The sequence below is a fragment of the Halichoerus grypus genome, chromosome 6 (genome assembly GCF_964656455.1).
Source record: "Halichoerus grypus chromosome 6, mHalGry1.hap1.1, whole genome shotgun sequence".
Taxonomy (NCBI): domain Eukaryota; kingdom Metazoa; phylum Chordata; class Mammalia; order Carnivora; family Phocidae; genus Halichoerus; species Halichoerus grypus.
In genome coordinates this window covers 36,714,222-36,726,246 of record NC_135717.1, presented here as the reverse complement: position 1 = coordinate 36,726,246, position 12,025 = coordinate 36,714,222, and the positions used below count along the sequence as shown (strand labels likewise).

Here is a 12,025-nt window from a genome sequence, read left to right as displayed (position 1 = left end):
CCTGAGATCATGACCTGAGCTGAAATCAAGAGTCAATCACTTAACCAACTGAGCCACCTGGGCACCCTGAGAAAACTAGCTTTTATAATTGCCCTTGTATTTCCTTTTTTGAGATCCTTATTTCTTCACATGACTTTTAAGTACTGTCTGGTGTCCTTTTTATGTAACCTCACAGGGTGCCCTTGAGCATTTCCTGCAGGGCAGTCCAGTGGTCACGATGTCCTTCAGCCCTTGTCCATCTGGGAGTATCTTCATATATCCCCCACTTCTGAAGGACAGTTTTGCTGGATATATGATTCTTGTTGGACCTTTTCTTTTAGCACTTTGGATATATTAGCCCACTATCTTCTGGCCTCCAACTTTTCTGATGAGAAATCTGTTGATAATTTTATGTGATGATTTTACTTCTCCCCTTGGGCTTTCAAGATTCTGTCTTTGTGTTTTAAAAGTTTGATGACAATGTTTCTCTGTGTGGGGTTCATCTTGGAGTTCATTGAGCATCTTGGATGTTTATGTTCATCTTTTTCATTGGGGGGTTTTTAGCCGTATTTCTTCCACTGCTCGCTCTGCCCTTTCTGCCCTCTCTTCTCCTGGGACTTCTACAGCAGGTGGTGTCCCACACATCCCTCTGCTCTGTTCACTTTTCTTCCGTCTTTTTTCTCTCTGTTCCTCAGACTTGATTTCCATTATCCTCTGTTCGCTCACATCTGTGTTTGAACATCTCCAAGGAATTTTTCATTTCAGTTACTGCACTTCAAAGCTCCAGAATTTCTTAATTTCTTTTTAGGTTTTCCGTCTCTTTATTGGTATTTCCATTTTGTTCACATATTCTTTTTTTACTTTATCTACATCTTCCTGTAGTTCTTTGAGCATCTGTAAGATCATTGTTTTAAAGTCTTTGTCTAGTGTATTTGCCATTAGGTCTTTTTCAGGAAGAGTTTCTGGGTATTTTTTCCCTTGAATGGCCCATACTTTCCTGTTTGTTTGTATGCCTTATGATTTTTTTCTATGCATGTGTGTGGAGCACTGGACATTTGAATTGAATGTGGTAACTCTAGAAATCAGATTCTCTCACTTCCCCAGGGTTTACTTTTTGTTTGTTATTGTTTTTATTGCTTGGTTTTTTTGGAGATATAATTGACATATAACATTAGTTTCAGGTGTACAACATAATGGTTTGATATTTGTATGTGTTGTGAAATGCTTACTACAGTAAATCTAGGGATCATCCATCATCTCACATAGTTACAATTTTTCTTTTGATGAGAACTTTTTTTTTAAGATTTTTATTTATTAGGCAGAGAGCACGAGCAGGGGGGAGGGCTAGAGGGAGGGGGAGAAGCAGACTCCCCGCTGAGCAGGGAGCCTGATGCAGAACTCAATCCCAGGACCCTGGGATCATGACCTGAGCCGAAGGTAGGCACTTAACCGACTGAGCCACCCAGGTGCCCTGACGAGAACTTTTTAAGATTGACTCTCTTAGGGGCACGTTGGTGGCTCAGTTGGTTTAGCGTCTGACTCTTGATCTCAGCTCAGGTCTTGATCTCAGGGTCATGAGTTCAAGCCCTACGTTGGAGCCTACTTAAAAAAAAAACAACAAAAAAGGATGCCTGGGTGGCTCAGTCGGTTAAGCATCTGCCTTTGGCTCAGGTCATGATCCCAGGGTCCTGGGATCGAGTTCCTCATCTGGCTCCTTGCGCAGTGGGGAGTCTGCTTCTCCCTCTCCCTCTGCTTCCCCCCCACATTCGTGCTCTCTTTCTCTCTCTCTCCTCTCTCTCTCGTAAGTAAAATGTTTTTTTTAAAAAAAAAGATTGACTCCCTCCGCAACTTTTGAACATGCAATACAGTATTGTTAACTATTGTCCCCCATTCTGTATATTGTTTTTGTTTTTGCGAAGGTTGTGGGCGGTCTCTGTGCCTGGGAGCAGCCTGCAGTGTAAACTTAATGTCTTCCCAGGTCTTGTCTGAACCCTTCCTTGGGCACATATACTCACTTTCTCATTTTTCCCCGTATACGCAGTTGTTTTGAATGGTCTGTTTCTTTTTTTTTTTTTTTTTTTTTTTTAAAGATTTTATTTATTTATTTGAGAGAGAGAGAATGAGAGAGAGCGAGTACATGAGAGGGGGGAGGGTCAGAGGGAGAAGCAGACTCCCTGCCGAGCAGGGAGCCCGATGCGGGACTCGATCCAGGGACTCCAGGATCATGACCTGAGCCGAAGGCAGTCGCTTAACCAACTGAGCCACCCAGGCGCCCTTGAATGGTCTGTTTCTTAATATCTGTCTCCTGAAAGTGGGAAAGTGAACAGTGAAGGAGGGGAAAAGGGCACCAGTTTTTCAAATCCCCTGGAAGTCACCTCAGCCAGAGGGGCAAGGGCCTGCCACAGGTGGGTGGTGTGGGCAGGGGTGGGAGGTTGACAGCAGTGGCTGCCCACCTCTTTGTCTGCATCTCTGTGATGAAAAGCAGCAGTCAGCAATCAGGGCAAAGATTCCCGATACTTGGAGCACAGGGTCATTTTTGCCCACCCTAGTTCCTGTAAGCTGCTTTGGGGACATATGTATGGCTGCCTGCCATGGGGCTGGGAACAGAAGGCTGCAACTGTGCTAAGAGCTGAAATTTGCAGCAATTTACCCTCCAGGCCCTCCCCTATAATTTGTAAGCCTTAATACACTCTAGAATTCCAAAATCATTATTCTAGTTTAAGATTTATTTATTAGAGAGAGAGAAAGTGCGAGTATGTGAGGGGCAGAGGGAGAGGGAGAGAGAGAATCTTCAAGCAGACTCCACTTTGAGTCTGAGCCAAATCAAGAGTCGGACGCTCAACCGACTGAGCCACCTAGACACTCCCAAAATAGTTGTTTTAGATTCTATTAGTGCAGTTGTTGTCCAGGTGGGTAGACAATTCCCGGTGCTTCCTACTCCACCATCTTCCCAGGATCCAAAGCATGGAGCCTTTCTTTGTCTGTGTCCCTTCTTTAGGTGGACTTGGCTCTTTTCTTTAGATTGAACACCTGAAAGTGCATAGGGGGGCGCCTGGGTGGCTCAGTTGTTAAGCGTCTGCCTTCGGCTCAGGTCATGATTCCCGGGTCCTGGGATTGACCCCACATTGGGCTCCCTGCTTAGCAGGAAGCCTGCTTCTCCCTTTCCCACTCCCCCTGCTTGTGTTCCCTCTCTTGCTCTCTCTCTGTCAAAAAAATAAATAAAATCTTAAAAAAAAAAAAAAAGTGCATAGGGAGGGGCATAAAGAAAATTCTGTTGTTTCTCTGGAGAAAGACGTGCTGTGGTCACTCCACATCTCACTCTTGGAAGGGATGAGAATCAGCAATAAGGAAAGCACTCCTGCCTTTAGGGGAAAAATCACTATGAGAAATTTTGCGGCAGAACCATAGCTTTTTTGGGTCACTCCTAGACTGTTTGCTTTCCAGTGGCCAGTGCAGCCATTTTAGGAATTAAGCTCACCAGGCCACTGACATTTAAGGTGTAATAGCCACTGAGTACCAGGGATGGCAGGAAAGCTCTAGAAGCAGAGAGCCTGCCTTCAGGGGGTTTCCACAGACTGCCTAGTGTTCTCTCTCTGTTTCAGGACTCTGTTTAAGGAGAGCAGACGAGGCCATGGGCACTTGACATCAATCCTGTGAGTGTCTCAGTATTTTCTCTTCTCAGGGCGACTGTTATTTTCACCTCCTTTGTGGATCTCCTCTAAACCGTTTCTGTGTTCATTCCTTTGAACAGGGCCAAGAAGAAAGTAATGGCCTCTTCCAAAATCAAGATGAAGGTGAGTCAGCCTGCTCAGGTCATGTGCTCTTCTCCTCTCTCTCCAGCCATGCGTATGAAACCTCTTAAGTGACTAGAGCAGCTCATTGAGGTTGGCTGGACTGGGGGACAGCTCTTCAGGATGGCACCCTTGAGGCTGTCCAAGAGGCAGCCTGGCCCATCGCAGGAGCCTGAGGTTGGCAGGGCAGAGACCTGAGCCAGGCCACTTAGTACCTTCCAGCCTTAGTTCTAGGAGACAGTACCCATCTGGCCCGTTCCTAGGGTGGTGGTGGTGGTGGTGGTGGTGGTGGTGGTCGGATTTCAATGAGGTCTTCCTGACAGTCCTCTGAGGAGTGAAGAGCCCCTGCAGATGTGAAGGTCGTATAGTGTGATGATACTCTTTTCGTGAAAGAACGCTGCTAGCCAGGTGCAGGTTTGCCTGGAGCTATACCGGAAGGGACAGGTGGCTTTGTTGTGTTTGCCTGGTGGAGATGGGGGGAACTGAAAACCATCTTAGGCATTGCAGAAGCCTTTCAATGTAGTAAAAATTGCTGTTTTATTGAAATTTTTAACAGCTCATATGGCTTTATAGTGTCCTTAACCGTACATAAACAGTCCATGAGAATAAGCTGTGTAAACTCTGTATTCTAAAGTATTTGTTGAGGTCCTACAGTGTCTAGGACAAATTGCATTAAACACTTGGAATGTGAGAGTGATGAGGTAGACCCTGTTCCCACTCCTGTGACAGGACTTTTCCTTTGCACCCAACTGAGGAGACAGATGCTGGAGAAGACCAAGGAGGAGAAGAAAGCTAATTTAAGGCAATTCTCATGCCATGCATCATTTTCTGATTGCAGCTGGGAGTACTCTGAGACAGTGTGTGCCCAGTAGGGAGAGCATCTCTTTGCTCGAGTCTTACGCTTTTTCAGAAACAGAGAAGAAGAGTTTCTTTGTGGGTGGATGGGTACCTAGCAAGAAAGCATGCTTGGTAAGCCCAGCCCCAGCCAGCCAGACAGGAGCCAGAGAGGGTGAAGGAGTTCAGCACTTTCAAGTCCAAGCAGGCGTGGCAACCGCTCTCTTCCTGTCTTGTTTTGTGATTGTACAGGAAGACCTGGTTCTTTGGGCCTTGTGGTGTTCTCACATTTGTGTTCTCACCACAGGGCCAGTGTTGGCACCTTTGGACATTTCTAAACATCAGAATTCCTGCTTTCCTTTAGGAATCATCTACTAAGCCTGATAAAAAGGTTTCCATCCCACCAGGCCAGATTGGCGGCCCCCTGGCTTTGCCTTCAGAACACCCGGGAGGAGGCCTGAGCACTGGGGCTGCAAACAGGGAGCTCTCAGCCCAGGCATCTGGCAGCCTTGCTAATCCTGCTCCTATCAACCTGGAGGACTCGTTGGATGGAGACTTGATCCGTAATTCAGCCTCCTCATTGGAGGTGGTATCTAAGGAACTGGCTGTGCTGAGCAGCAGAGCAGGTGGGAGCTCTGAGTTCCCACTGCCGGCACCCTCAAAAGCACCTGCAGAGAAGATGGTGGGCGTCATGTGTTCAGAAGAGAAGAGGAACTTTCCAAAGCCCAGCCCTTCTGCCCCACCAGCCTCTAGTTCCCTGCAGTCTCCCCTCAATTTTCTGGCCGAACAGGCTTTGGCACTGGGGCAGTCCTCTCAGGAGACAAAACCAGAGAGCTCTGGCTACAAAGAGCTGTCCTGTCAGGCCACGCTCAGCAAGGGCCTGTCGGAAGTGCACCAGTCCAAAGCAAAGCACCATGGCTTGCCACGGACGCCTCACGCACCCCAGGCGGCAGCTCCTGTGCCTGGCCCCCAAGTCAAAGTCTTTCATGCAGGCACTCAACAGCAAAAGAGCTTCACCCCTCCAGCTCCTTTTGTCAATAAGCTCCAGGGCCCAAAGCCTTCCTCCCCGCAGTGCCATCGTTCCCTCCTCCAGCTTGTGAAGACAGCAACCAAGGGCCAGAGCTTCCATCCCTCCACGCCGGCCTCTTCAGGAGGCACACCAGCCTCTAGCAGCAACTCTCATAAGACCCCAGCCTCGTCCTCCACTGCCCTGAGCCATCCAGCAAAACAGCACTCAGCCAGCTCTTCAGGGCCATCTTACAAGAATAGTCCCTTTGCCAGCTCGGTCTCTAAACACGGGGTTTCTTCTGGCAGCTCTTCCTCTGGAGGAACACCAGTCCAGAGCTCTGCTTCCGGGAACCTGCTCCCCGGCGTACAGCCTCCCTCCACAGGACCGTCTGCCAGCAGACCTGTCCCAGGCTCTGCAGTGAAAAAACCACCTGTTTCCCAGAAGCTGACCCTGGTGGCCCCTCCGGGTGGTCCAAGTGGAGACTCCAGTGGTGGGACCCAGGGAGTGGCAAAGCTACTGACCTCCTCCCTGAAGTCCAGCGCGGTTAGCAGCGTGACATCGTCTACCTCCTTGCCAGTGAGTGTCCTGGCACAGCAGCCCGCCCCTCGTGGGTCTTGTGGACAGGGCCACTTGCCTTGCCCTGCTCGGAGAGTGAGATCTGACACTGAAGGTCAGGTAGGAACAGTGAGCCCGGAAATTGGAAGGAGGACTGGGCTTCCTGTTTTCAGGTCTTTACTTTTCTGGTGGTAGGAATCTTAGGAGAGCCTGAAACTTCTCTTGAGGATGAGCAGAGGGAAAGGCCTGGTTTGCAGGGATGCTATGATCGTGGGTGCTATAGAACGAGCCACAAAACTCCTTTCCTATCTCATAGCTCCTACTTGTCCATCTCTCCAAACAAGTAAACGAAATGCTGTCACCGCTCAGATCATCAGCTTTGTGGAGATGTTCATGCCCCAGGAAGAGTGACTCTTTTGGTTGGGTTTTAAAGGATTCTGTAGGTCAGACAGAGGCAGTTTGGCAGAGTCCAGTGGTTAATGAGGCTTGCCTGTGGGTAATTACAAGAAGTTTGGATGCAGGTTGGGGGCATGGGAGAGAGCAGTTGTTTTCATTTTTCCAGTATATAAAAGGATTATGTGTTTACAGAGACAAAACTATAGAAAGGTATGTTCAGCAAGGTCTCACCTGCCTCTATCCTGTCCTACCACCCTTGCAAGGTGACTATATTCCTTAGTTTCACATTTTTCCTGTTTTGTCTAAAACAAAGATCGGTACAAACAAATATATGTGTGTATGTTTTATGTATATAAATATGGACACACCAGTGTTTGTGCCTACATCTGTGGATATCCTTCCTTTCTTGCACAAAGGAGGCATAGTTAATACCCAACTTTTTAAGTGAACACTGTCCTAGGAGCCATTCCACGCCAGTTCAGAGGCTGTCCTCTTCCTTCCTCTGGGGCGGCAGATCACGGGGCACCTTCCTGAGGGGTGGTCTACGAGTGGGTCCCCGCGTCCGTTTCCAGCCTTGGTCTGTGTGTGAGCTGCGGACGGAGCAGGCGTTCTGACCATGCTGTGTTTCCTCCCCAGAAAGGAACGAGTGGGGCTGTGCTGCTGGCCAGCTCCTCGCCCTTAAATCTGCTGTCTGCATCCTACAAGTCCGGCAGCCCGAAACTGCCCGGAGCCATGAACTCCAGCTCCCTGGGGATCATCTCCCAGTTTCCCCTCCACGTGCTCTCCTTCAGCGCCGAGTCCTCTGCGAAAGCAGGGGTTTCCAAGGATGCCATCGTCACGGGTCCTGCCCCTGGGACATTCCACCACGGCCTCAATCATAGTAAGTGCTGCTCTCATTTCTCCTCATGCTGGAGGGACAGAAGGTTCCCCAGCGCCTGTGCCCCCATTGATGAGTTCTGTTGTCGTGTGCTGGGTTCCTGTGTTTTGTCTGGTGTGTGACCATGGGCAGCGTTCCTGGGATCCATGCTGAGCCCTCCCTCCCCTTGGGGTTCTCACCCAGAACCGGTCCAGTAGGTTGTCTGGGCTCTCAACCGCTGAAGCAGCTTTTCTGTTCCTGTCTTCAATGTGTGTGTTTTGTTCTTTTCTCCCCTCCTGTTTTCTCTCAGGTCTCCTGGCTGGCTTGCATTCCAGCCCACCCCGTGCAGCGCCTCTCCCACACGCTGCCGTGTCCACCCACATCCCGCAGAGTCTGCCAGGTAATTGCCAGGTGATCAGAGTGCCGTGCATCCCGTACCGTCATTCTGCTCCCTACCCATTAGATGCCTTGTCTGCTGCCAGGGAGTTCAGTGTCTTCAGCTTGCTGTTACGGTGTCGTCCTGGTTTGTCCTTCAAGACTCTGGCTCTTCGGGTACTCAGAGAGACTGACAGAGGCTTCCACTTTGAAATTTCCCCTCGTTCCCCACTTGGAACTGCCACTGGGTCAGCCTTACCCTGTGTGATCACAGGGGAAGTTGTAATGGCCTGTGTGTGAGGCAGGTGAATTCCCTTAGCTAAAGTTGGTGCTCACATCGGTGCTAATACCCAAGGGCAAATTGGGGCACTGAAAGGCCTTTATGTTTAAGCTGCTGCACCTTCCAGGTGCTGCCAGCTAAACTTTTAAGTGAAAGGGAGAGCCCAAACAACAGCAAGGTCACAGGGACAAGGTCTTAGGAGGGACCCTTACTTGTGATATCAGCCTGTGTGCCAGAGAGGAGCATCTTTCATTTGAGTTCAGGGGTGAAGGCAGACATTAGGGAGCACAGCAGGACCTGGGGCAGCATTCCTCTTCTCTTCCTGCTTTTCATCTCTGTAGGTCAGTAGATTTCAGAAAGGGATGTGGTATTGCTGTGAGAAGGCCGCACAGATGCTCCAGCTGGCACCTTCCTAGTAAGTGATTGGCCTCTTCCTGTGCTGGAACATGATTCGTAAACACGCCTAATGGCACACTGGTGGGAAGCCTCATGGGATCTTGGTTTTGGCCTACTGCGCTCTTCTTACTACTCTAGACCTGCTCCAGAGAGGACCGGGGATGCTACTTCAGTCAGGGGAGAGCCATTCTTCAGGAAGCTGAGCCTGGGTAGCCCTGGTGCACAGGTGCCAGGGTGGGAGTAAGACAGGGAGCTTGCCTGGCTGGGCATGCCTGTGGCCTGACGATTCCCAAGTCTGTGTCTATCTCCAGATTTGCTATGGATCTCTGGCCCCCATGTTCCAAGGCTGATGCATTCCTAGTGAACACCGTAGGCCGTCTGGGCATAAGACTGGACTGAAAATTTTCAAGATGGAAATTTTGCTTCTTTAGAGAAAGGAACCAAGGGGCTAAGCTTCCTGGAATAACAATGACTCCATTTTCCTCTAGAGAAGCCATAGCTACAGTGGACTTACTCTGCAAACTGGCGGCTGCTGTAGTAGCTAAGAGGATAATATGGGGGTCACAGAGCCACCTAGGTGAGAGTGTGTGGTTTGAAAGATGGCACATCACAGTGCCAAGAGATGCTCCACTTAGCAGAAAGAGCATAGTTAGTCGGGCCTTTCCTCTGAAGAGGTCACAATTTCCGTGGCACACGGAATGTCACACTTTCAAACAGAAACAAAATAATTGAAGAGCCATTGGAACATGACTGTTGGCCTGTGATATTTTCAACAACAGAAAAAAGGAAAAGCACTTTCCTGTACCCTCTCTGTCTCCTTTAGCCCTTCTTCACGTTGGAGGATTACATTGAGTGGTTGTAAATGAAAAGCTGCCTGCTTATTTCAGCTGTGTGACTGTGTCTGCTTTGCTTTCTTTCCCATGCAGACTCGGAATGCTAGCACCTTTGAACTTGTCTTTGTAGGGCCTGAGGGTTTTGATGGTGAGAGTGCTCACTGCTGCTTGAGCGGAGCGCAGCGCGCCAGGGGATGGTGGTGGTAGCGGGGGACGGAAGCGGCTCTGGGTGCGCGGCACGCAGCGGGCAGCTGCCATCACAGAGCTCAGAGTGCCATGCACACTGCAAGCTGCCGCAAGTAGCAGTGCACTCAGTCTCTGGCAAGGGTTTTTGGGCTCAGCGTTCAGGGGCCTTTTGCTATTTAGGTGATCTCCTTGAGGTTTTGTTACTGCCACCTTGAGGGAATCCGAGATCCTGAAAGACTTGTGTTATTTTTGCTTATTCTTTTCCAGATGCTTCTCAACTTCATGGAAAAGGGCCCGGTGTACCACGGAAATTGTGATCTCTTCAGAGGAAAGGCCCGACTAACTTAGGTCTGGGCGGAAGCTGAACAAGTAGGTCTCAGAAACTGGATAATCACTATGCTCTTTCTGCCCCGATTGGCTTTCTTCTGGAGAAGGTGTGAGTGCTAAGTGGAGCATCTCTTGGCACTGTGATGTGCCTTCTGTTAGGGGAGCAGCCCTGGGCTTCTCCGGAGGCACGGACTGGTCTGGTGCTCCGGGCTGCGCGGCTGTGTCATGGACAATCGTTGGAGGGGCAGCTCTGGGCTGGGGTGCGCGCTGGGTCATGTACGAAGCTCTGGTGTCAGGGCGGAGCAGTTGGCACACGTGCTTTAAATCCACCTGACCCCTGGCATTTGGTCAGAGTACCTCATGGTGCCCTAGTGGTCAGGGACTCCTTCTGGCCACAGTGGGATCCCTGGATGGTCATGGTGTCTGTCCCATTCTCAGGCTGTGTGCTCAACAGGACAAAAACCTCCCAGCTAATACAACAGCTGGGAGACTTACCTTACCTTGTTTTTTTGGAAAAATACTCAGAACACCTAACGTGTGCTCATCATGGTGGGGGCCAGCATCTCTGCTGAACGTGACAATGAAGCTCTTTCAGAGAAAAGACCTTTGTAGATTCAACAGTTGTGACAGGATTTTTAAAGACACTTATTTTGGTCCAGATTTCATCATTACCATTAATGCATTGGATAGAATGGGACTGCTTTTCGCATGTCATATTATAGTAAGACATAATTCCAGTGCCTTTATGGTGGAGCAGAATTAGACACACGTCCATTCAGCCCTCTGGGTGGATCTCAGATGAAGACTTTTTTAAAAGATATGTCTGTATTTAAGACATAGCCAGTTCGAGTTTTTTACAGTTGCACATCATAATCTGTGCCGTCCTGACTTGAAGGTCATCTGGGCCCCCAAATCCCAAGTCCCAGTACAGCCAGGGCCCCCATTTTATTTGAGTTCATACAGGTGGACTGCAGAGCCCCAAAGCCCTTCATCTTTTGGAGGGCCAAGGATATGAGGGGTTCCAAGTCACAGACATTCCAGTTTGTTTTGTTTAGAAACCATTGTCAGGCAGAGCTGCAGGAACAGACCTCTGTGAAGCGTCTGCCATGTAGAAACAGGCCTCGCCGTCCTGGAGCTCTCCACGCAGCAGGGCTGGGCGTTGACTTAAGGGTGGCGCGCCGATGAGCTTGGAGAGTGCGCCAGAGACAGACTAGGACAGCTACCGCGGAGCGCACTCAGCCGGCGGCTGCTTCACGAGGATGGTTAGGGCACTTGCCTGTCCCGTGAAGTGTGTACCACAAGGCGTGTCTGAACGGACTGCTTCAGCTAAGTGATTGCAATTATGTTGAGTAATCCGCCTCCTCAGAATGTACACCTGTGTGGAGACACAGGCAGCTCTCTTGGTTCCTGCCTTCCAGGGTACAGTGCTCAGTAACTCAGTTCATGCAGAGGTTTGCCCGGGTTCCAGTGGAGCAACACCTCTGTCAGCTGTCCCGCTAGGCCTCTGCTGTTTGTTTATTTGGTTTTTTTCTTTTTCTTTTTTTTTCTTTTTTAAACGTAAGAACCAACATGTGTTTCACATTTGGCTAGAGTGGATTCCTTATCCCTTCATTGTACCTATTTTTTGCAACTTGGGTTTCCAGTTTGTTTACAGAATAGTCTTAGGTAGTAGCAAAAGAGCCAAAGAAGAGATTTGTATTGCTGAGCTCAGAGCCGCGCAGAGGCCGCCCGTGAACACTGAGCAGTGGGAACTCTCCAGGTTTCTCCACCCGAGAACACCCAAGGTCCCTTCCCTGCAGCGCTCCCTCCTCCCCATGTACCATTGAGTGTGCAGCTGGAGCAGAATACCCTCATTTTTAGGAATCTAGTGATGCCTCTTGCCTCAGGGAAACGTTTCTTTGATGGGGAGTTTATGAGATTTCTTTTTGTTTATGCTTTATTTGTGGTAACGAAAGAGTGAATGACTTACACAGCCACGGCCTTTGCGCCCGGCAGGCAGAGTGGGCTCCGGGGCGGGGGTGTGGGGGGCTGCCCTCGGTGCAGCCGCTCCTGAGGTGTGAGAGGGGCTGTGGCTTTTGTGCGGCGAGACTATGTTGGTGTTGGGGGGTGGTGTGGAAATTGTTAATCTTGTATAAAGCAACTCAATAAATTGTTTCAAGGTTTCCAAAACATTGTTTCTCATTCTTTTTACCTTTTTTGCAACTAATT

The 12,025-nt window shown here is 49.5% G+C and overlaps 1 protein-coding gene across 5 annotated transcripts in view; it reads left to right on the top strand.

Annotated features, from left to right (window-relative positions):
- UBN1 (ubinuclein 1) overlaps nt 1-11,986 on the top strand; it is a 39,307-nt gene extending 27,321 nt beyond the window's left edge. Inside the window, exons 13-19 of one of the 5 annotated variants that reach the window (XR_004917045.2) lie at nt 3,582-3,632; nt 3,731-3,773; nt 4,969-6,288; nt 7,201-7,444; nt 7,731-7,820; nt 8,417-8,490; nt 9,758-11,986. Coding sequence is in view for 4 of the 5 variants with exons in the window: in XM_036091335.2 (XP_035947228.2) it covers nt 3,582-3,632; nt 3,731-3,773; nt 4,969-6,288; nt 7,201-7,444; nt 7,731-7,820; nt 9,758-9,807 (1,798 nt within the window). In the remaining variant the exon portion in view is untranslated. The remainder of the gene's footprint in view (nt 1-3,581; nt 3,633-3,730; nt 3,774-4,968; nt 6,289-7,200; nt 7,445-7,730; nt 7,821-8,416; nt 8,491-9,757) is intronic. The other 4 variants (XM_036091335.2, XM_036091362.2, XM_036091355.2 and 1 more) reach the window with 4 other exon arrangements.
- Nucleotides 11,987-12,025: the final 39 nt, after the last annotated feature.